The 24,818-nt window shown below is 26.5% G+C and overlaps 8 protein-coding genes across 8 annotated transcripts; 4 read left to right on the top strand and 4 right to left on the bottom strand.

Annotated features, from left to right (window-relative positions):
* Positions 1-2,386: 2,386 nt before the first annotated feature.
* Phum_PHUM423200 (RAB-40, putative) lies at positions 2,387-3,527 on the bottom strand (the record flags this gene model as incomplete). Its single annotated transcript, XM_002429138.1, has 4 exons — positions 2,387-2,670; positions 2,758-2,980; positions 3,051-3,244; positions 3,389-3,527. The coding sequence occupies 4 exons, from the start codon at positions 3,525-3,527 to the stop codon at positions 2,387-2,389; spliced, it is 840 nt and encodes a 279-aa protein (XP_002429183.1).
* Positions 3,528-4,018: 491 nt separating this feature from the next.
* On the top strand, positions 4,019-5,743 carry Phum_PHUM423190 (uncharacterized protein; the record flags this gene model as incomplete). Its single annotated transcript, XM_002429137.1, has 1 exon — positions 4,019-5,743. The coding sequence occupies one exon, from the start codon at positions 4,019-4,021 to the stop codon at positions 5,741-5,743; it is 1,725 nt and encodes a 574-aa protein (XP_002429182.1).
* A 54-nt stretch (positions 5,744-5,797) lies between these two features.
* On the bottom strand, positions 5,798-7,886 carry Phum_PHUM423180 (Developmentally-regulated GTP-binding protein, putative; the record flags this gene model as incomplete). Its single annotated transcript, XM_002429136.1, has 6 exons — positions 5,798-5,857; positions 6,210-6,272; positions 6,432-6,633; positions 6,912-7,342; positions 7,417-7,724; positions 7,823-7,886. 6 exons carry the CDS (start codon positions 7,884-7,886, stop codon positions 5,798-5,800), a joined length of 1,128 nt encoding a protein of 375 aa, XP_002429181.1.
* Positions 7,887-8,498: 612 nt separating this feature from the next.
* Phum_PHUM423170 (L-allo-threonine aldolase, putative) lies at positions 8,499-10,132 on the top strand (the record flags this gene model as incomplete). Its single annotated transcript, XM_002429135.1, has 7 exons — positions 8,499-8,694; positions 8,845-8,933; positions 9,004-9,183; positions 9,276-9,469; positions 9,555-9,691; positions 9,753-9,877; positions 9,953-10,132. The coding sequence occupies 7 exons, from the start codon at positions 8,499-8,501 to the stop codon at positions 10,130-10,132; spliced, it is 1,101 nt and encodes a 366-aa protein (XP_002429180.1).
* A 467-nt stretch (positions 10,133-10,599) lies between these two features.
* On the bottom strand, positions 10,600-13,145 carry Phum_PHUM423160 (eukaryotic translation initiation factor 3 subunit, putative; the record flags this gene model as incomplete). The annotated part of the gene is made up of 10 exons (XM_002429134.1): positions 10,600-10,631; positions 10,727-10,995; positions 11,075-11,217; positions 11,280-11,492; positions 11,581-11,753; positions 11,826-12,064; positions 12,137-12,316; positions 12,403-12,622; positions 12,700-12,745; positions 12,993-13,145. 10 exons carry the CDS (start codon positions 13,143-13,145, stop codon positions 10,600-10,602), a joined length of 1,668 nt encoding a protein of 555 aa, XP_002429179.1.
* Positions 13,146-15,351: 2,206 nt separating this feature from the next.
* Phum_PHUM423150 (protein E, putative) lies at positions 15,352-16,868 on the bottom strand (the record flags this gene model as incomplete). Its single annotated transcript, XM_002429133.1, has 4 exons — positions 15,352-15,525; positions 15,679-15,964; positions 16,205-16,302; positions 16,791-16,868. 4 exons carry the CDS (start codon positions 16,866-16,868, stop codon positions 15,352-15,354), a joined length of 636 nt encoding a protein of 211 aa, XP_002429178.1.
* Positions 16,869-17,483: 615 nt separating this feature from the next.
* On the top strand, positions 17,484-19,174 carry Phum_PHUM423140 (mitochondrial brown fat uncoupling protein, putative; the record flags this gene model as incomplete). Its single annotated transcript, XM_002429132.1, has 7 exons — positions 17,484-17,619; positions 17,702-17,775; positions 17,947-18,058; positions 18,179-18,377; positions 18,533-18,730; positions 18,821-18,913; positions 19,000-19,174. 7 exons carry the CDS (start codon positions 17,484-17,486, stop codon positions 19,172-19,174), a joined length of 987 nt encoding a protein of 328 aa, XP_002429177.1.
* A 1,716-nt stretch (positions 19,175-20,890) lies between these two features.
* On the top strand, positions 20,891-23,436 carry Phum_PHUM423130 (uncharacterized protein; the record flags this gene model as incomplete). Its single annotated transcript, XM_002429131.1, has 7 exons — positions 20,891-21,039; positions 22,060-22,156; positions 22,247-22,406; positions 22,511-22,666; positions 22,764-22,927; positions 23,027-23,074; positions 23,275-23,436. The coding sequence occupies 7 exons, from the start codon at positions 20,891-20,893 to the stop codon at positions 23,434-23,436; spliced, it is 936 nt and encodes a 311-aa protein (XP_002429176.1).
* Positions 23,437-24,818: the final 1,382 nt, after the last annotated feature.

Here is a 24,818-nt window from a genome sequence, read left to right as displayed (position 1 = left end):
CGGACCTCGGGAATGGTCCGTGATCTCGCGATTTTCAAAAGCGGTCCTACAGACGAAAGAGGACCTCGAACGCGAACGGGAAAAATTCAGAGTTCGGCGTCGCGCGCTCCAGGGAAGAAGAAAAAAGAAGGAAAACAACGACGGCAGCGGCGGTGAAGAGGAAACAATCAACGCCTGATCATCCGTGGAGTACGGCGACGAACTTAGCTTTCTTGGGGGCTCGTCGATCCCGGACGATCCCTCGTCTGTCTTTTTCCCCCCACAATCCCGTTTACCCTTGTATTAGATGATGCGATCAACTAACACTTAACTTTTAACTTTGCCCTTTTCAGGAGACGACGGTAAGTCTTTATCCCCCACCCGATCGCATTCTCAGGAAACAGGCGAGTTGCCCATCTTTTCCCCCCAGCGAAGGACCGGAGGACACTCCCGAAAGGGACTTGCCGAACGTCCTGGGAAATGCGTTCTCGTCTTCCGAGGTGACGGCGGAACGGAGACTAGGGCGAATCTCCCACCAAAGTAATCGTGTAGAACGGTAACGTTCTGGCTTACCGGAGAGGGGACTGACTGAAATGTAGGTACTACCCCAACGATCGTCCCCCCCCTCTTCATATAAGCCACGCTATTGCGACATGCTCAGGAGTTTTAGTGGGTATGGTTCCCGGTTAGGCCTTCTTTTCGAATTCCATACCGAGCCCCACACTCCCTCTTCGGAGGGGTTGTGCGTAACTTGCATTTCTCCTGAGATATCAAAAAAAAAAAAAAAAAAAAAAAAAAAAACGTTCCCCAAAGTAACGCATCAAGCTTCTTTTGGTACTCAAGACGGTTTTTGATGCACACATCTAGCTTCTTTACAATGTTCTTTGTCGAACTATGCCGATCATAATCAATGAGGGCTTCTATTTGCTCATCAGTGACCTCCTATGAACGCCCAGAGCACTCCTCATTTTTCAAAGGAAAATCTCCAGAACGGAATTTTGCAAACCAGTTTTGACACTGTCGTTCTATTAAGGCTCCATCACCGTACACAGCCCACAACTTTTTACTGGCCTGAGAAGCATTAACACTCTTTCAAAAATAAAAAAGGAAAAATGTGGAGGAAATGCTCGCTTTGGCTCCCCATGTTTAAATGTCTTTTCCTCGCGCACTATTCAAGAGTTGAATGAAATTTTGGTACCGAATGGTACAGAAGGAACCAAATAATAAGCTATCAAGAGTTCATGTCTGTGCAAAAATTTAAACGCACTTAAAAACATGGACAACATAAATGTTGGTAAAATCCGTGATCACTTACTGGCCAACCCAATATTATGCGGTTGGAAAATTTTTTTCTAACACGAAAGCATCCTTAAGGATGAAAGAACCGATTTTTTATTATGATTAGGAAGTCTAATAAATATATTCGTTAATTTATTTTTATTAATTTTTTATTTTTTAAATTGTTTTTTTTTTTTTTTATAATTATTAAATTTAATATACAAATTGTTTATTAAAATATAGCTTTTATTTACAAAAGCTGATTGATTGATTAAACATTTAATTATAAAGAAAAAAAAAAAAAAAAAGAAAAATCACTTTTAAATACTACATAAAAAGTTTTAACTAAATTATTGTAAATATTTTACAAATCAGCCATTTATTTATGATTTACAAATTAATAATAAAATACGATAATAAACTCACATTTTTTTTATACAACAAAAAATTAGTTAGTCACAAATATATAATGTTTTTTTTTTTTAGCTAATTAAAATATCTCATATAAATAAACGAAGGAATTTATTATGTAAAATGGATTAATATAAAAGACATTTTTTTATATATATATATTTTTCAAAAATACTTAAAATACTTATTAAACATATTTTTTTTAAGCTCCAACCTCCATTTGTGGAAATTAAATTTTAAAAAAAAACTTTTTTTCTTTTTTTTTTTTTATGCATGTTTTGTACTGCAAGTCTTGTAAATTTTGTGATTTAATATCTCTTTAAAAAAGTGAGAGCAACTATTATTATTAAATATATATAAAATAATATTGATTGCCATTATTATTTAATTATAAAAATAATAAAAATGAAAACATGATTTAACAACATTTGTCATTAAAAAAATAAAATATTTATTAATTTCTTTTTTTTTTTTAAATGTTGTACAACAATGTTGTACTTGGTTTTTTTTTGTTTATATTGTATATAATTTTTTTAGCACCTTTTCTTTTTTTTGGTATAAAATTGTTGTATTGTAAAAGTTGCCTGTGAAAGAATTTGAAACATTTAAAATGTATACTTAAAAACTTTTTTTTTTTTTTTTTAAAAAAAAAAAAACAAAGTAGAAAATATATGTTGTTTTTAAACTCATCATGTCTGACAATACTTATGGTAAAAAATTATGATACAATACAACTATTTCGTCCAATACAGCTGCTTCTGTGTTCTACTTGTGGAGTTAAAACATTATTCGAATTACTTCCGACAAATTTTAACTTTCTAAAAGTTCCACTTTTCGTCTGTGGTAATACATATCTTGGCAGCATTGACATAGACGAATATGAAGTCATTGCATATGATTTTAAATGAGATTTTATCATTTCAGGAAGAGGCAATTGTTCTATGCTATACACCGTTGTTCTAGCAACAATTGTGCGACAACATAATTCTTGAAGGCTTAAAACTAAATGAAAATAACGATTGATTAAAAAAAGAAATGAAAATTATTTTATTTCACTTTTTAGTAGAACATTAAAAATATAAAAATTACCTTTATTACTTCTTAAAAGTCTTTCCATTCCATTCCTGTGCAATGCCATTCTTGATAGTTCACTAAAACTTTCTCTAATATTAAAGTTACACAAAGGAGACACTTCGAAAAAAGCCATTCTGTTTTTTATAGCATATGCCTCTGCCTCTCTTGCACCTACTTGCCTTTTGAAAGCCAAGTGTAATCTGTTACCGACCAGAACTTTTGGAACTCCAGGTGCATGCTAAAACATAAATTATAAGTTAATATTTTTATATAATGTAAATTTTTGGGGAAAAAAATAAAAGACTTACTTCATCAACTTCTTTTAACCACCTTCCAATTCCATCGAATGACCATTTGTTTGTAATATCGTAAACTAGAAGGATGCCTTGAGCACCCCTTGAATAAGAACGTATTATTGTACAAAATCTCCCTTGTCCAGAGGTATCCCATAACTGTAATTTAACCCTTTTCCCATCCAAAAGAATTGTAGTAGTTTTGTAAGCTAAAAAAAATGTTTTATTTTAAAACTGACTTGTAAAAATAATTATATTTACATTTTAACTTTAACTACTACGACAAATATAAAATGAAATATAATTTTAATGCTAATTTTATTTTTAAAAAATATATATATAACGATTCCTACCACTACCGCTGCAAAACTCTGAGGGCCCGTTTTCTAGCCCACTCAATATTTCTTGTTTTCCCACGTCGCTGTCACCTACTAATAGAAATTTCAGCAAATAATCATATTGTTTTGACTGAGTTCTTGGCTCACAAGCCATAACAAAGTTCTTTGTCTTTTTTTAACATAATAGTTTTTGACACACTCTTTCGATAAATTAAATTTTACTTTGAATAAAATTTTACCAAAAATAATAAATAAGTATCACAAAATTTTTTTTTTTTGTAAAAAATTTACAAATGTCTTAAATTATTTTTACTGTAATAAAATAATAAAAATATTCATCTAATAAATATAATCCACTTCCTGGTCGACAACCTTCATATTGTTTCACAAAATTCGGCCTTTTTATGATACCTGGCAAAAATAACTTACTAAAGAGTGTAATGCCGTTCAGATCTTGACCATTTAAAAAGGCCTTTTAAGAAAAACAGAAACCACCTTAGTGAAATAAATTAGTTTCATAGAGAAAAAAAACAACCCAACTAATATTTCATTTTATGTCTATGACAGGACATAAATATTTTGTTTTAGCATATACAGTACAAGTACATCTTCGAGCATTTAATTTGATTTTAAAAATTCATTATTATGTCTGATGCTTGGGAAGAAATACAAGCTATCAAAACTAAAAGAAATACTTTACGTGAAAAATTACAAAAGAGAAAAAGAGATAGGGAAGACCTTTTGAATTCAAATCTAACAACAAATTTTCAGGATGTATCTACAACAACAAAAAGTAAATTATTACTGGGAAAAGATATTACAGGAATTTCATCCCCGGTGCAATTTAAAGAAGAAACCGCAGACAAAGATGAAAAAGGCCCTTTAGAAATTAAACCCGATCCCGAAATAGAAATTCAAGTTTTAAAAAGACTTTGTGAAGTTTCTTTAATATTACCCACTACCTCGGAACATTTGACTTCTAATATTGCCAAAACGTTAAACGTTGAAGTACAAGAACAAGTTATAATAAATTTATTGCAAAAATTTGCCGCTCAACAATTAATAGTTATTAAAGAAAATTTTAAAGAAAATCATCACAGTTTCGAAATAGTTACTGCAGACCACAGCAAACTCCTTGCCATGGCAAATGAGTATGATGAGAAAGGTAAAAGTGATGTCGAACCTGATGAGAACAATATTAAAAAACGAAGGTTAGATAAGGAATCTGAAGAAGAAAAAAGTGATTCAGTAAAGTCTGAAACCATAAAAGACGATGTTAAAGAAATGAAAGAAATCAATCAATCAGATATAAATTTTTTGTTATCAATGCCATCAATTAAAGAAAAAGAGACTAAAAAAGTGGGAGAAGAAATCATGGATTTATTAAGCAAGCCTACAGCAAAAGAAAGATCTTTAGCTGAAAGGTTCAGATCTCAAGGTGGTGCTCAAGTAATGGAATTTTGTCCTCATGGTACTAAACTAGAATGTCAAAAATCATCTAAGGAACTCTGTAAAAAGTTACATTTTAAAAAAATTATTCAAAGTCATACAGATGAAGCATTAGGAGACTGCTCTTTCTTAAATACATGCTTTCATATGGACACCTGTAAATATGTTCACTATGAAGTAGACAATCCAAAAACTTTAATTAAAGATGGAAATAATAGTAAGGAAGTTTTTGAAAAACCTGGAAGTGCTAGTGTTTCAAATAGAATCGGAACAATTTTATACCCCCCTCAGTGGATACAATGTGATTTGAGGTACCTTGATATGAGAGTTTTGGGAAAATTTGCTGTGATAATGGCGGATCCTCCTTGGGATATTCATATGGAACTTCCTTATGGTACTTTATCAGATGATGAAATGAGACAACTAGGGGTTCCTCAACTTCAAGATGATGGTTTAATATTTCTTTGGGTTACTGGAAGGGCTATGGAACTTGGTAGAGAATGTTTACAATTATGGGGTTATGAAAGAGTGGATGAATTAATTTGGGTTAAAACAAACCAACTACAAAGAATAATTAGAACAGGTAGAACAGGTCACTGGCTCAATCATGGAAAAGAGCACTGTTTAGTAGGGCTTAAAGGTAATCCTGAACATTTAAATAGAGGTTTAGATTGTGATGTTATAGTGGCAGAGGTTCGTGCAACTAGTCATAAACCAGATGAAATTTATGGAATCATTGAAAGGTTATCACCTGGAACGAGAAAAATTGAATTATTTGGGCGTCCCCACAATATACAGCCAAATTGGATAACTTTAGGAAATCAAGTTGATGGTGTTCGCCTTGTCGATCCGGAACTAATTGAAGCCTTTAAAAAAACATATCCCGATGGCAATTGTATGTTGCCACCAGTAAAATCATAAACTTTAATTTTAAATAATAATAACTTTTTAATTATAATTTTTTTTTTTTTACCATTACCCAAAAATATTATTGAATATGCAAAATTGCTCAATGTCCTGTCTGTATATTTTTATCTATGTAAAAGGTACAATAGTATAGATGTGAATCATGTGTTCTCAATATAATTTTTATTATTTTTTTTAATAATTATCATTGTAATAGGTGCTCTTTTTCATTACAGTTTTCACTTGAAATAATTGTAAACATTAGTATATTTTGAAATTTACTAAATTTTCATACAATAAGACCAGATTTTCAAAAATTAAAAATTTTTTTTTTTGTATTTTAAAATGTTTGTTAAATAAAAAAAACGAATAAAATTTATTTTTAAATTAAGAGGAAAAAAAAATTTATATAAATAAAATAATGTATAAAATTAAAATCATAAAAAAATTTAGTATTTTATTTCTTTATTACTTGTATTACATCTTCATCATGCATAATATGGTGAAGTCCTACACGTTGAGGAGAATATTTGGTGCTTGTTCCCTAAAGGCAAAAAAAAAAAAAAAATGTTAAATACAACTTTAAAAATCCACCTTTTTCCTGTTTTTAAAAGCATCATTAATAAGAAAAATAATTTTTGGTTTCGTTTTTAATTCATTCCTACCTACTTTTATAGATAAATATGGTTTCATTTTCACTTACCCAAACTAAGGCATATTTAAAGGCTGCAGCTAATGTTCTGTGTATACCATGGCAAACATGTTCTACTGTCACTCCCTTTCGTAATATTAAACTATCTTCAAAATCAGGAGGCTGTCCAGGTTTTTTAGTATAAACTCTAATAAGAGCTAAATATTCCCATAACTGCTCCAATAAGTAATCTAAATTTAACTTCATATTGCAACTGTAATGAAATTTTATTAAAGCAGTAATTTACATAATGTACAAGAAAGAAAAGTTTATTTTTTGTGTAATATCATGGTAGCACAGCATTCAATACCTAATTTTGAGGTAAAAAATAATTATTTGACCTTTGGAGTAATTTACAGAAAACAAATATGTGAACGAAAATAAAAACATATTTGTAATATATATGAATATGAAATTTATGTAAATGTAAATGAGGTATACAATGAATCTAAATAAATAAAGCTAAATAACTAAATTTAAGAATGTTCATACCTAACGACGACACTGTGTGGTTGCCTTGCAATCCTGTCGACTTCTTCAATGGAAACTTGATCAATTTTATTATAACAATATAAACAGGGTATATAAACACGATTAGAACAAATAACATCAATCAATTCATCAGCAGTACAGTCTTCTCTAAATAAAACTTCTGCATTAAAAATTTTATATTCATGAAGAATCATTTGCACCAATTTTTCATCCACTTTGGTTAAAGGACATGTAGCATTAAATGATAAACCACCACTTTTTTTTATTTTAAAATAAATATTGGGTTTTTTCTTATTAAGTCTAATGCCCACTGATTCCAATTCTTTTTCTAATAAAACTCTTTGAACATCTTGTTTTGTGGCATCTAACATCATTAGTACCAGGTCTGCAGTTCGAGCAACAGCAATGACTTGTCTGCCTCGTCCTTTACCCTAAAACATACATTTACTTTTAAGCATCTCTTTAAAAGTTTTTATATCTTTGAAAAATGAAAACTGTTATTTACTTGTGAAGCTCCTTCAATTATACCAGGCAAATCCAATAACTGTATATTTGCTCCTTTATATTGAATAACTCCAGGTATACACGTTAAAGTAGTGAATTCATAACTGGCTGCTTCAGATTCAGTGGCAGTCAAAATACTCAAAAGTGTACTTTTACCAACCGATGGAAAACCAATTAATGCCACTCTGGCATCCCCTGATTTTAATACATCAAACCCTTCTCCTTTTTCTGATTTTTTGGAAGGTTCAAGAAGTTGAGACCTGTATTTGGCTAATTTAGCTTTTAACAGGCCTAAGTGATATTCCGTAGCTGAATAAAAAGTTTAATAATTTGAATAAAAATTTTGTTTAACGATCATAGAATTATAAATATGAAAAAAAAAAGGAAAATTATTTTAATATTTAAACCTTTATTTTTTTGAGTCCTAGTGATTTCTTTTTCGATTTCAGATATTTTTTCCAAAATCCCCATTTTACTGCTAAAATATATAGCTATAAAATGTCTAATTACACGTTAAAACTTTCAAAATAAGTTTCCGTATATTTTATTTGTAGAACACTTTAATATTTTAATTAATTGTTTAAAACCAATTATTATTTTTAAAGTTTTGTCTATTTCATGCCATTATAGTTTCCCCCCCCCCATTTTAAATAGTAAATATTAGTAAAATAATTAAAAGTATAAACTTTTCAAATTATTTTATAACTATTCATTAAGTATTATTTATATGGTTTGTAGAAGTGTAACTTTCCTTTTTCGAAATTATCTGAAATATATTATAAGTTCCAAAATTTTAAGGTTTTTAAAGTCCTATATGCATATTTAAAAATTTTTCAATAAGACCATAAACTGGGTAAATTATACAAACTATAGAAACTTCTGTTATTTTTATCTATTTATTTGATTAACGAATATTTATTACATAACGATTAAACAACATTTTATTTTCAAAATGATGCCAATGTACAATTCATCAATTTGTGATGATTTTCAAAAGTCTAAGGTGAGATATATATTTTTATCCGTTTACAAATACTGGAAATAAATAAAAGTATTTTAATTTTGTATAATTTTTAGTTTGCTATGGTGGACCTTAGAAGTGACACTGTATCTAAACCCACAAAAGAAATGCGAATGGCAATGTTTGAAGCAGAAGTAGGAGATGATGTGTACGGTGAAGATCCCACAGTTAATAAACTTGAAAAATTAGCTTCTGAAATGTTTGAAAAAGAAGCTGCCTTATTTGTTCCTACAGGTACAATGGGCAATTTAATTGCAAGTAAGTTTTAGACACATTTAAAATTATTAAAAAATTATCAGTAAAATACTTTATAATTATAATCATTTATGTAAAATTTTACACGATAAAGTTCATTTTAAATTTTTTTACAAAATTGGAAAGTTATTTTGCCATAAAATAATTTTTAAGTTTTAGCTCATTGTGATAAAAGAGGATGTGAAATTATTATGGGAGACCAAAGTCACACTTTTTTATATGAACAAGGTGGTCCTGCCCAGGTTAAGAATTTTGTAAAATTTTTTTTAGTAAAAAATTATATATTTAGTAATTTTTAAAAATTTGTTACAGATAGGAGGAGTTCATACAAGAACTCTACCCAACCTGTGTGACGGAACTTTTTCATTAGAATTATTGGAACAATGTATTAGAGGAGATGATGTTCATTCTCCGATTACAGGTTTGATTGTAGCTGAAAACACTCATAATATGTGTGGGGGAAAAGTTGTACCTATGGATTGGCTTGAAAAAGTTGAGCATAATTTTCTCTGCAGTTTTATGTTTTTTTGTAATTTTAAAATATTTTATCTTTTTTATTAATTTAAATTAAATTTTATTTTTAGTTGGCCAATATAAGTAAAAAATACAGTATACCTTTACATATGGATGGTGCCAGAATATTTAATGCAGCTGTGTATTTGAATTTACCTGTATCAAAAATTACAGAAAAATTTGATTCAGTTCAATTTTGCTTTAGTAAAGGTTTAGGAGCTCCAGTCGGCTCAATGTTGGTGGGCAGTAAAAATCTTATTTACAAGTTGGTATTAAAACAAATTTTTTGGCTAAAAGAGCCCCAAAATTTATAACATTTGTCTTGTTTCATATCAAAATTTCATGCACAGAGCAAGAAGATTAAGGAAAGTTTTGGGAGCAGGTATGAGGCAAGCAGGAGTTATCGCAGCACCCTGTTTAATAGCTTTAAATTCAATGATCAACAGATTGGTTGATGATCATAAAAGAACAAAAGAAATAGCAGAAGGTAAAATTTTTTAAATATAATTTTTAAAAAATTCAATTATAAATTTCAATTTAATTTGCAGCCATTGATAACTTGAACTGCGAATTTATGGAAGTTGATTCGAAAAATGTACAAACTAACATTTTGATGATTAAATTTAATTCGAAAAAGATGACTGCTCCTCAATTCTGTGATAGAATGGCCAAAGTAAATAACATAATTTTTAGTTAACGTTTATGATAATTAGTGTTAACGAAGAAAAACTTATTAAATACATTTCAGGTGACCGATGACGAAGAAAATGAACTAAAGGAAGATTGCATTTTAGTTAAATTATATCCAAAGAACGTAGAAGTAGCAAGAATAGTTTTATATTACGAAATCACCGATAAAGATATTGAAAAAATAATAAAAAAGTTAATTTACATTACACAAGAAAGAAATAATCAAATAGAAAAATGATTAGTTTTATGTATTTTAAGATCTCAATCCTCATAATTTTAATGAGGCAATTAAAACATTAATTTTTGCAATTTATAACATTGCCATCAAAGACGTACAATTTTACGAATCAAGATGGCAGCCTTAAAAATAAAGCCTTTATGCAAGCCTACTACATATTGAAATTTTTAGTGTGAAATTCTAATGCCACTTAGTTCAATGAAAAATAATATATATATATATAATAATAGTTTGTATTAGTTAAATCAATTTAAGTATAATAAAATATTTATTGTTGTAAAAAAAATTCAACATTACGCACTTTTTATTAACCTTTATCACCAAAATATGTGTAGAGCACAATGAAAAAAAAAAAAAAAACACCAACAATAAATTTTTAAAGTAAACTATTTAATAATTGAATATTTAATACATATAATTATAATATGTATTCATAAAATAGAAGTGAAACTGAAATGTTTACTTTTTCACTCCAAATATGATTCAGGAATAGCGCTTCCTAAAGAGAGAGAGAGAAAAAAAAACAGTTAGTTTAAAAAACTAAGAAGTAAGAATAGGTTTCTATGTCAAAAAAAAAATAAAAAATTTATTTACTCGAATCATCATCTTCATCTTCATCTCCTTCAGAATCAAATGTATTATCGGGAATATCGTATAATCGAATCATTGGCTTGTTGGGATCTTTCATAATTAAATATTTCCCTTCTTTTTGCTTCATGCAAATATCAATAATGCAACGCAAAATACCCCAAGCATTATCCATATTCAAATTTATTTGAGTTGCAAATTCGTTAGGTTTGTATTGCTGAGTTCCCAAGATTACATGTTTAGATGAATCCCTGACATGAGCTCGCGAAACATAACTATAAAAATTGAAAATTTATTCCATTATCAAAATTAGCAAACAAGTTTAATTAAAAAATTTTTAGATTGTAAAATTACCCAAATTTAATTTGATCAGAGCCAGCGAGTAATGCTTGAACTGTCCATTTTGCTAACTTGCATGCATTGTTACGAAGTTCATTTGCCAAAACAGCTCCCCGTTGTGTGTCCAACTTTTGCCTCCACTCAACTCCACCGGATAACTAAAATATTAAATAAATTTAAAATTGAGCCTTTGAAAATAAATTTCAATTTTAATAATTACCTTCGAGTCCCATTCATTCAAGGCCTTTATTGTAAGAAATTGAATATCTCCATTGGGCATTTGCATAACGGCATCATGTTCGCAACGTGCTATCAAAACGATTCCATTATCTAAATCCCATTTTCGATATCTGTAAGCAACAGAAGCCACTTCACCCTCTTCTTCTTCCGAAATAAATGGATTTTTTTCCTCAAAATTGTACCGAGGTTCACCCTAAAATAATAATTCATTTAATTTATTTCAAGATTAAAAATTTATTTTAGGTAAACAAAAACTTGTAAGAATTTTTTGAAATACTTACTGTTTTAAGCACTTGTTGAGAAAAATTATGGTTAATAAAAGTTGCTTCTAATGCTAAATTCCTAGGAGAGTTGAAGCTGTTACCATCATCTTGAGGTGGTTCAACACTTGTTTCATTAACAGTGAGTAAATCAAATTCAGTATTGTCTCTTTTATCAAAAAAAAGCTTATGCCCTATAATAAATGACAATTGGTAAAGAATTGAAGTGCTATTTCTAAATTATTCAATTATTATTATTATCTTACCAATTTTTTCAATAACAATGTCCCAAGAATAATTAGAACGTGTAGAGCACATAATGGCTGCCAATATGGCATCAGTGGCATACACATTTCCTTCAGTTTTTGACAATTTACGAATTATCGGATCATCAGTAGTAGTAACAGTATGAAATATTCTATCAATACGCTGCAAAGGCTTTTCATTTTTGACATTCACTCTATCATAGGCTTTATCATAATATTCAAGAGATCCACAGCACATTCTAAGTTTTAAAAAAGAATTTTATATAAAAACAATATTTTACTATTGTTTACTTAAAAAAAAAATTACTAACATGTCAACTCCTTCCTTAACATTTGGCAAAGAAAGTTTGGCTAAACGTGGAAAATCCATTTCTTCAATAGTCACCCAATCAGCTCGCACTGTAACAGATGCATCTCTGTTTTTAATTGGAGGCTGATTTTTTTGGTTTCTTAAACCTGGTTGACGACTCCATTTTTTTTGCTGAACTTTTCTTCAAAGAGAAAAAGAAAAAAAAAAAAAACATAAGTGATATTCGATAACTTAAAATCATTTAAAATGTAAAAATTAAAAACTTACTTGTCACGCAATTTTGGGCCTTTGGTCAAAAGTTGCAATTGAGAAGTAGTTCCTCTTTGACCACCACGACCTCTAAGGTTAGGACGATTTTGTTTAAATCTACCCCTCTGATAAGGTGGTTTTTGCACCCTTGTAGTATCCACAAGATGAAATGTTGATTCATCTTCTTCATGATAGTAAGCATATTGACTACCAGCACCAAATTGCGACTGATATTTGTCTGTAAAAAAAAAAAAAAAATTTAGTGATAAAAATTATAATGGCTACAAATCATAGTGTTTTTATATATAAACTTACTGATGTATTTTTTATCTTGAAAAGCAGTTCCAGCCCAGTCAGATATCTAAAAATATGAAAGTTTAAAAAAGTTTAAAATAATACACATTTTAAATCTTAAGCAAGATTAACTGAACTCAAAATACAAAACATTTTAACGTCACATATTTTAATTCTTTTTAAATTTAAAATATAAATAATAAAACTTTACAAAACAACGGATTGATTTTCAATAATTTTAAAAGCTAAAACCATTTATTCATATAATAAAAAAATTTTGAACCACGTTGCAATAAACTATACTATTCATTTACACTTGCCTTGCCTAATCGATCTCCTTTTGAAAACGGCTGGTACGGCATGTCTTTAAATTGCTCTGGCATGTCACACGGTCCCCAGCCATTTACATTGTCTTGAATAACAGGAGCCACAAATTTGGGAACACTTTTCTGTTCATCATCACCCATGGCCATTTTAATAATTAAATAATTTTAATAATAAAAAAGAAATAATACACCGAGAAGCATTTATTCACTGCCAGGAGTAATTATATTGTAACTAACTATGACTAGGGAAATATGTCGCCAGATTAAAAAATAATTCAAGATTTCTTACATTTTATAGAATGCCAATAAAAATTTTAAAAACTTTTCAAAGATACAAAAATCAAATAAAATTGTTATCTCATTTTTCTTTTATAAATCGAATAATCTGTAAATAAATTTATGCAATTAGTTTTAAGAATGTCATTATTTAAAAATTATTTAAATTAAACAAACGTGAAAATAGATATTAATTATTTTCGAACAACTTCAAAAATTAAATTGTAAATTAAACGAAAAAATAAATAAATATTTAATTATATTGATTAGAAACAAAAAATAAAAAAAAAAATTAGTAAAAGTTTTAGTTTTAGTTTCTGTTCCTTCAAAAAAAAATTTAAAAAGCACAGTTGGACAATTGAGTATTTTAAAAAAAAAAAAAAAATTATTTTTTTTAAGAACCAGAGGAAAATGATGTTTAAAAAAAAAAAAAAAAAAAAAGAAAATAACCTGAGAATAAAACAAGAAAAAACTTATAATAAAACAATACAATTACTGGAAAATAACATATATAAAAATTTCTAACTTAAAAATAAAATATCATTATAAAGTAAAAATATAAACATATGTAACGATTAAAAAAAAAATGTATTAATGGCTTTGACTAATAGACAAAATACTTAGAAAGCAATCAATCATGACGATATATATGTACAAAAAACAATGATTTTGTTAACTTAACAATTAATTAAGGACAAAATAAATTTTCCATTTAAATTTTAAATATTGCTATTGAAAAATTAATACATTTGAAGTTATCATCAAATCAAAATGACATTTATTTTAAAATAAAAAAAAAAAAATACTGATTGATAAAATAAGTAAGTGAATACTAAGTAAAGTAAAAAAAAAAGTAATTTTTATAATGATATTTAATAAAAAATAATAATAAATGATAGAATTATTTATTTACAAATTAAATCTTATACTGAAATTATTGCCTTCTTAAACACATTTTAATTACCTTACTTTATTAATAAAAAAAAACTTAATAAAAACTTATTTAAAATGTTTATTTAATTATGATGTTTGTTTAATAAATATGATTTTTTTAATTTTTAATGATCGATATTATTAGCAATGTACCTTAAAAAATTCTTGGTAATTAATAAAAAAATTACATTGATGTGACTTTAAGCATGTTGTTTCCCTTTTTATTAAAATTTTCATAATGAAATCCAACAATCCTAAATTTTTAAAATTTTGGCACTAATAAAATAAGTTCGACATGATCATTATGAATAATAAAATGATATTAAAGCTCTTAAGTAAATCGATAACAAAAAAATTTACTCTCATACTTAAGTAGCTTAAAAAAGAAAAAAATGAAAATATTATTTTTAAAATTAATAACAATTTTTTTTTTTTTTTTTTTTTTTTTGCATTACAAAAATTAGTTTGTAAAAATATTTTAAATGTGATGCATAATTGTTCTTTTCTAAATAATAATTTGTAACAGTCCACTTTTAGAGAGAGAGAGAAAAAAAAAAAGATACATTATAAAACACATATATAAGCGACAAAAAAAAAAAAAAAAAAAAAACCTAAATAAAATTACAAAATCAGTCCTCTGGTTCTTTAAAACAATTTTCTCGACTGAAAATATAATGCTTACTTGTTTTTAATAAAAAAAAATTATTATATAAAAGGCAATTTATTTAAAAACCACATTTTTCTCAAGATCCAATAACAACTTACATAAATTTTTTTTAAATTTTTTAAATTTATTCAGGTAAGTGTATTAGGAATGCATTAAAAAATTCTTCCCGTTATTAAAAAATTTTTTTCTGAATTTATTATAATTCATAAATCTTAATTTACCATCTCTGATCAGTCCTGTTTAAATAATTTACAATATTATTGCAATCTTATATGTGGTTTTTCAACAAAAAAAAAAAAAAAAAAAAAGTACTATACCCTTTTTTAAAACCGATCAATATTAAATATATTTTATTTTATAACTACGTATGTAATATATATTTTCAGTCAATAAGAAAAATTGTTTGATTTCAAAACAAAAACCATTCACGAAGATCAGATTTTTTTAAATAAAATAATAAAAGTGAGTGCCTTAAGAATGATATGGTGTGACATATGTGGCAGGAAACAAGCCTTTTCTACTACCAATTTCTCCATGCCACCAATGTTGATCAGTACGGTCGGTTACGGTTATAACATCTCCTCTTCTAAAATCAAGTTCTCCAGCTTCTTGAGGAGTAAAATCATAAACTGCTTGCACAAGGCACTAAAAATAAATTCATTATGTGAAAATTACTAGAGTTTTATTTATGCAGCAAATTTTTTACTTTATTTTTCAATGGTTTGTTTAAATTTAAAAAAAAAAAAAAAAAAAATCAATAAACTTTATAATTAGCCATTCTGAAAAAAAGTCACTTGCCTCATCCGGGACCATATCTCTCAATTTAACATGTTGTGATCTTGAAACTGATGATGTTCTATGATATTCTACCAATTCATTTAAAGAACTGAATTTAACCACCCATAAAAAAAATTTCCCTTGAGCATCTCTTAAAACTTTGAAATGCTGTACACCATCAGAACACTTTACAGACAGTGAAAAATCGCCAGGCGAACTTTCAGACACTCTTATTAAAAATGCACCTTCGTGTTTGTTCATTAAAAGTTTTTCAGCATCCGCTCTAGTAATTCTTCCATAATACCAACTGTACGAATAAAAATTTAACTCCATTATTTAACGAAACAAAACAAAAGCCGTAGAAACAATTGTGAATAAATACAATAATACTGTGTGCTTTTTTAAAAAAAAAAATTAAAAAATGGCAGTTAAACAAAGCTTTGACTAAAGTTATGGTATAATTTTAAGGACACTGAATTGTAATAAATAAAAATTTCAGTTTAAATTATGTTTGTAACATAAATTGAAAAATAATTGCTATACTTACTCGTGATTTTTCATTTCTATATAATTACTTGGTATTAATCCTTCTTTGCTATCTAATTCTGCTCTATACCAATTCATATCATCTTCCATATTTAAAACCTTAAAAAATAAAATTTTTATTTTACAAAAATAAATTTTTAAAATTAAATTTTTTTATTTTACTATGCTAAACTACTACTCTATGCACAATTTTAAATTATATTTCTTACATATAAATCTGGTTAAAAACTTTTTTAAAATTTCAAATTAACAATAAATACAATCATTACAATTTTATCAAGTAAAATGAACTTGTTTACTGTATAAGTTTCTAAGGAAATTTTTTCTGATTTAAAATTTTTATAATTTGAGATTAAAATTATATGAAATTATATTATTTAGAAAAAAAAATAGAAAGAAATATTTTATTAAATTTTTTAAAAATCAATTAAAATTTTTTAATTGTAATGAACAGGCAAAAACATAAACATTCTATGAAAAAATTACTCATAAAATAATTATTTCTAAGCAACACCTTTAAACCATATGAATAATATCAATGTTGCCTTTGTGCTTTTGTACAGTTAATTATGTTTAAAGTATCTAACCTTTAGAACTTGTGTTTTCCTAAAACTAAGTTCATCCTCAGCAGTAGCATTAAAATCGTGTTTTGCTATTGCTTCCATAACTGAAATACTTGTAAAAATGTAAAAAAAAAAAAATATTTAATAACAAAATTTCAACACTCCCCAATGCAAAATTTGATATGTGCTACCAACTGTTGCTAGGTGTAAAATTATAACAATGGCCAACTTTGTAGGAATATTTAATTTAAATTCTCTTGAACGAAATGTTTTTACAAATAATATTTTTTTAAAAATTTCAATAAAGTTATGTATTTATTAACACGAATTTCATTTGTTTAATGTTTCTGTTAAAATTTATTCAATAATTTAAAAAAAAAAAAAATTTTTTCACGGTTTTTAATTTTACTTTTAATAATATCCTCTATGATTTTAATAATAAAAGTTAAGCATATTAAAAATTTAAAATAAATCTTTCTGAATTTTTTTAACAATTTAAAAAATTGTCACATATGATGATGTTGTATTTATACATTTAAATTATACATTTACACAAATAAAACGCTTATTTTTAAAAAATTCGATTTTAAATTATAAATTGTCTGTTAATTCACAGATAACAAAACGATTCTCCGTGTATATTATAGTTTTTATGAGTTTTAAATTTTATTAAATACTAAGTAATGGAAAATTAACCGAAAAAAAATAAAATAAAAAATGCCATCAGCAGTTCCACCTTCTCTTCTCAGTTCAAATTCTGACTCACAAGAGTTTTTTAATAAGAGACTTGATTATTCTAAACTTATAGCCACCTATATAATGTCGGTTCTGGCCGCAAGTATAGCAGAAATTGGTAAGCTCTAATAAATTGCACTTCGGTAATAAAAAATTATTCTTTTTTTTTTTTGGCATTCATTTTTTATTTAACTATTTAGTTACCTATCCTCTAGACCTCACCAAAACAAGGCTTCAAATTCAAGGGGAAAGAGCTGGTCATTTTGGAAAAAATGTAAATAAAATTAGATTAATTTCATGTGGTGTTTAATTTCAATGACAATTTTCATTATTTTAAAATTATGTTAATATTATTAAATCTTTTTGTCTGATTGATGTACTAAAAAATTTTTAAATTTAATTAAATATAACTAATTGTGAATGAATTTAAATGATTTTATTTAAGGTAGTTCGCAGAGGCATGTTACACACTGCCATTGGAATTGTACACGAGGAGGGATTATTAAAATTATGGAATGGTATCACTCCTGCTCTTTACAGACATGTTATATACTCAGGTACTTGAAATTATTTTTAAATTAATTAAGCTTTTTTTTTTTTTTTATCATGATGTAAAGAATTTTTTTTTTTATAATGAAACAGGCATTTTTAAAATTAATGAAATACTCGATTTTTAGGAGTTAGAATAGTAAGTTATGAGACACTTAGAGATAAAATTCTTGATAAAGATCCAGATAGAAAATTTTCTTTATGGAAATCTGCTGTTACTGGAGCTGCTTCTGGAGCTTTTGCACAGTTTCTAGCCAATCCCACAGATTTAGTAAAAGTACAAATTCAAATGGAAGGAAAAAGAAAATTACTAGGTTTAGAACCTAGGTTAGAATTTATTTGTTACGAATAACATCTTGTATGAAAAATTAATAAAATATAATTCATTTTTATATTTTTATCTAACTAAAAGTCAGTGCTTAATAAATAAAAAAATAATAAGTGATTATAAAATTTTTCGTTTTTATGTCAATTTTTTTTAGAGTTCACAGTACATATCATGCTTTTAAAAAAATTTTAAAAGAAAATGGCATCAGAGGTCTTTGGAAAGGTTCTATTCCCAACATTCAAAGAGCTGCCTTAGTAAATTTAGGGGATTTAACAACTTATGACACTGCAAAACAATTTATTTTAAAAAACACATCATTAACCGATAATCATTGTACTCATGTTTTATCTAGGTATTTCCCATGTGTTTTCCTTTAAAATGCCTGCAAAAAAAAAATGTTTTTACTTATTATATATTTAATTTATCAAAAAAATTTTTTTAGTGCTTGTGCTGGTTTAGTAGCTGCAACAGTGGGAACTCCTGCTGATGTCGTAAAAACTAGAATAATGAATCAGCCTACAGATAAAAATGGAAGGTAAAACACAAACAATCTAAGTAGGCTTGGTGAAAAACCTTAAAAAATTAAAATTTAAATGTTTTTATTTTTTTTTTTCATTCCAGAGGTTTATTGTATAAATCTTCTTTAGATTGTTTAAAAAAAACAATTCAAGATGAAGGTATATTAGCAATTTATAAGGGATTTTTACCAATTTGGATAAGAATGGCTCCTTGGTCTTTGACATTTTGGCTTTCTTTTGAACAAATTCGACATACAATGGGAGTAAGAGCTTTTTAGTCCCAAAAAAAAAAAAAAATTCTAAACAAAAATAGAAGAACAGTATTATTTTATAATGCAGAAATATTTGTGCTTAATGTAGTTTTTGTAAAGATATATATATATATATATCTAGTAAAAATTGTGCTCACAATAGAAATGTAGTAATTATTTAGTAAATAGTGATGGTATAGTACAAGATGAGTAAAAATTATTAGTTTGATTTTTTTTTTTGTTAACAAGCTTATGAAATTTAAAAATATTATGCCAATACAATCATTATGTAAATTTAATATTTACAAAAGGGAAATTAATTTTAATACTTGCTAAAGTACCTGAAAACATGAAAAAAAAATAAAAATTAAAATTTTTTTTAGTGCTATTCAATATTTACTTCAATTATATGGAAGTAGAAATTTTATAAATTTTTTTTTTTTTTTTTTGGGAAATAGGTCTACAATATATTTTCAGTTATTATATAAAAAGAAAAATGAATATCGATGAATATTCAAACATTGTTGTTAAATTTTTATTTTTTTTTAAATTATTTAAAAATTTTATACCGAATTAATACTTGATACTAATTAGTATTAATTATAATACCTTATTGTAAAATACTAATGCTTATTTGTATAAAAAATTTGATATATATATATTTTAAGGTACATAAGTTAAATTTAAAATTTAATTTTAAAAATTTGATGAACTGTGATATATAATTTAAATTTTTTTATGCTTAGACAATGTTGTTAACCAATTAAAAAATATTTTAAATTAAAACTACAATATTATAATGTGACAATATAAAACATATAAATAAATAAGCATAAGTATTTATAAAGAAAAATAAATGTGTTGTAAAATTTGACATGAAAAAAAGCCAAAATTTATCAATTTAATAAAGTAAATTGTTCCTCAACTTTGTATTTATTAAATGAAATTAATTTAGATAACATGTTAGTTTATAAATTGTTAAGTTTGATTTTTTTAATAAATAAAAAATTTTAATGAATAATAATAATAATAATAAAAGGATACTTAAAAACTGAATAATAATCTACTACTTTAATTAAAAATTAACAAAATATTCCTTTAAAATTTTGTAATATATATTATTTGAATTCAAAGTACGAAAAGTATTTGACTTTTTATAACTTTTCTAATTTTCATTCAAGTAAATAAAGTTAACTATTTAAAATTTAATAAAGTTAAATAAAGTACATTAACTATTTAATTTTTTAGGAATCAAAAATTTGTATTTAAAATAAAAAACATGAAAAATTTCTAGAAATTTAAATTTTATAATCCCGTCATAGAATATAAATTGTATAGGAATAAATTGACAACGAAATCTTTGTAAATGACTTATTTATGAAAAAGTACCTTGTGTAAAATACATGTTGTGTAAAAATAAAGTCACTTTAAAAAAAAACTAAAACAGTAATAATTTTAGTGAACATTCGATTGATCAAATAATCGATATTAACTATAATTCATAAACTTGGTAATACCGAAAGCGCGGTTTTACATTTTTATAGTTTTATTTTGATTGGTTGTATTTTAAAAATATTTGAAATTTAACAAACTGCAAATTGTTAAATACAAATTTCCCTTAGTCATTTTAGAATGCCTACTTAGCTTATGTTTCATTTATTTTTAAAAACTATGTTGTACGAATAAAATTTCCCCCTTATTTTTCAAGCAAAAATCTGATCACGTGACACACAGTAATCAAAAATGGCTTCCGCGAGAGACACGGCTACGTTTTTTACAGAAGGTTCCGCGTCTCAGTTTCAGTATGTTTTGAGTTTGTATCCCCAAGCATTAAGACTAAAAGCAGAAAGAAAGACAAGGAAGCCAGAAGAGCTTATAAAATTGGATAATTGGTAAGTTTTAATGTCTAATTTTTATTTTAAAAAGAGGTCTGGAATGTCGTTGACCCTGGCTTTTGTTAGTACTGACATCCACTTCGTCGACCTGATTTACGGGTATTTCTATATAAAATTTATACAATTTATCTATATAACAGAAGAAAGTAGTGCGAACTACCTAAAGAAACTATTATTTTCCACCTTACTACCCTTTTTTACAGAAAATTGTCGTATTTAAATGCTAATGTACGTGTACGCGTCCTTACTTAAAATGGCGTCAGTGAGGTGATTTTCTTCGAATTGCTAGTAACTTACACTTTTAAACCAAATAAAGAATTGTACTTTTCTTTAAAGAAAAGTAATTACACTTTTACTTATCGAATTATTGAGTTTTTAAAACTGAAAAAAACTAATAATCTCTTTTATATCCTTTACCTTAACAGAATGCGCTTCTTGTTTTAAGCTAAATGTTTAATCCATCAAATAATCAAAAAAAAATAAAAAATGCTTTTAGTATTACTTAAGCTCAAATTGTGGATTTTTATGTGCGATAGCATTTAATTTATTGAAATTTTTTAAAATTTACATTAAAATTTAATAATAATGCTGAATTTTTTTAGTTTACCATTAAATACTCATCACTTTGCATTTTGTTAAGTAATTTTGTTAGTAATTAAAAATAAATTTTTTTCTACTAATTCATAGTCGAAATTGTTTGTTTTTAAATTTTTCGACTTATTAATACTGTTCAAATCCAAAAGGTATATAGCATTTGCCTTATTGCAAATTTTTTTTCGCTTATGTTTCGCTTATGTTTTTCTTATGGACTTAATAGTTAATTTGATCGATATTAGTACACATGCAGACATGAATACACATATAAAGTTTGTAAGTGAATTTCAAAAAAAAAATAAAAAATAAAATAAAGAAATAGATCAGTATTTCAAAATTAAAATAATAAATTTTATTAATATATATTAGTACCAACTCATTAAAATGAAAAGTTTTATGTATGGAATGTAATCTGATTTTAAGGTACCAAAATGAGCTCCCGATGAAAATAAAGCAAAGAGGAAAAGATGCTCATTTAAATCATGAAGAATTAGTTCAACTTATGAAATGGAAGCAGTGTGTAAGTTTAATTTCTTTTCAAGCTATTACACCTCTTGATAATTAATGAGTAATTATTTTAGTTATACATTTATTTAATTTAAAATTTTAGAGAGGAAAGGCTTATCCTCAATTAAATTATTTAGTCAAAGTGAACACTCCAAGAGCAGTTATGGCCGAAACAAAAAAAGCATTTCGAAAATTGCCTAATTTGGAACAAGCTATAACAGCATTAAGTAACTTAAAAGGAGTCGGAACAACTATGGCTTCAGGTAAATTTTTTTAAAAAATTTTGCGGTATTATTCTACCTAATGCTTTGTTAAATTTTTTTGACTCAAAAAAAAAAAAACAACAATGTTTAAATTTTACCTACAGCATTATTAGCTGCTGCTGCTCCAGAAACAGCTCCTTTCATGGCTGATGAATGCTTAATGGCCATCCCGGAAATTGAAGGGATAGATTACACGACTAAAGAATATCTCAATTTTGTGCAACATATTCAGTCTACAGCAGAAAGATTAAATAAAGAATGTTGGTATCTTTTAAAATTTTGCATTATTATTTGGTAGTAGCTTTAATATTAAATTTTACAGTATGATAATTAAAAATGAATATTTATTAATTTAAGCAAACAATGGACACGGCACTTGGAATCCACATCAAGTTGAACTGGCATTGTGGACACATTTCGTAGCTAATGAACTTGATCCTGACTTACTTAATGCCATTCCTTCAGCCAATGGCAAATCTAGTGTTACACACCAAAATGGAGAAGTTAAAAATGCATCCAATGTTAGTACGATAAATATGTGATACGTTTAAAAAACTGAGTGTCACGGTTCACGGGGGTTTTTTTTTTCTAAATTTTGGACCTCATTTTATTGTTTTCAGAATGAAAATGATCACTCTGATAATGAAAGTTCCATAGAAGCCGGAAAAGTTAGTGGAGATCCTCCTCCTGCTGATATATCTGAAGATACGGCCACATCTTTTGGGGGAGAAGACGATTCTCCTTTACCCCCTTCAGAAACAGCCACTAGAGTAATTTAAATTTTTTTTTTTTTTTTGAAGATTTCTTACAACGCGCAATTCGAAAAAAACAAAAGTTTTAAATAATAATTTTTTTTTGTCAAATTTAGAATGAAGAAGAAACAAACGACTCTTTAGCGAGTGGTACATCCGCTACAAATGATTCGACAACAAACGATGCTGATGCAACGGATCAACGGCAAACAGATGAAGAAAGTCAAGATCCACCGCCTGCTAAGAAATCACGAGTTGTTGAAGCCGGCGAAAAATGATTATAAAAAAAAAAAAAAAAATATTTTTTTTTCGTAAGAAAAACAAAACTATCGTCTTTTTACTGTAAATGTGTTCTTTACTTTTTTTTTTTTTATTTTTAATTATTTTTTTTAAAAAAAAAAAAAAAAAAAAAAATACCGATTCAGAGTGATGATGATGATGATGATGATGATGATGATTTTATGTACTGGGCCTATTTGTGTCGGTTTGCTTTGGTCACATTCCGCTTCGTTGTAAATTAGTTTCAATGGCCCACACAATTAAGATCTCTCTGCTTTCTTTTAATTTTTTGTCTTAAAAAAAAAAAAAAAAAAAACAAAAAAACAAACAAAAACAAAAAAAAAAAATTAATTAAATTATTATTAATAATTTTGTTAAGTAGTCGGGTAAAGTTTCACACGTTTTTCAACAACAATAACAAAATAGTGGGCTATCCAGTGGTTTTATCAGGAGGCAATTTTTTTTTTTTTTTAAATTTGGGGATTTAAAGCGGTCTAATAATATGCATTTAAAAAGTTTTTACTATCACGTCGTGTCGTTTAATAATTTAACTATTAAAAGGGTTGTTGTTAAAACTGCTTTTTATTTATTATTAATTATTATTCATTCGTTTCGATTAAATTTAAAAGATATTATTGCCTTTTTTTTTTTTTTTTTCTCCGAGTATATATAAACACGAAATTTTTTAATTTAACCAAGTGCTATTATTATCGCTATTATCATTTTGATTAAAAAATATTTAATTGATGATAATTTATAAAAAAAATTTTATTTATTACTCTCTCTTATTTAACCTCCGATTTAAAAAAAATTTAAATTCCTTTAGAAAATTTGTGACGTGAACATTAAAAAATTTATTATTATTATTTTAAATATTTTTTTTTTTTTATAACTAAAAAGGAAATTTTTCGTCAGTTTTCATATACCAAGGTACTTGTTATTAAACAATTCATTTAAAAAAATAATACAATGTGTTGTTATTATTATGCCGCACAATATTACGGGGGGGTTTTCTCTGCACATTTTCTATAAAAAAAAAAATTGTTTTCAAACGCAATTTAAATAAAGCCGACACAAAATGGCGCTGTGGTTTTTAATTTTTTTTTCTTTTTTTTTTTTTAAAAAAAAACAACAACAACAACAACGTGGGTTTACTTAAGTATTGCCATTTAGTAGTATCCAGGCTTTTTACACAGTTTTTCTTTTTTTTTTTTTTTCTTTTTTTCTTTTTTGACTTATGCTTAATTAAAGAGGGTTTCAAGACTATTTTTGTAAAAAAAAATTAGTTTAAAAAAAAAAAACTTTAAGAGAAAAAAGTTTAAAAAAATTTGCAACCTTAACAAAATTTAAATCCTTTTTTTTTTTGTACCTTTTTTTTTTT

Source organism: Pediculus humanus, genomic scaffold (genome assembly GCF_000006295.1).
Source record: "Pediculus humanus corporis 1103172108191 genomic scaffold, whole genome shotgun sequence".
Taxonomy (NCBI): domain Eukaryota; kingdom Metazoa; phylum Arthropoda; class Insecta; order Psocodea; family Pediculidae; genus Pediculus; species Pediculus humanus.
Note: the sequence above shows the minus strand (reverse complement) of the source record. Positions and strands in the feature narration are given on the sequence as shown.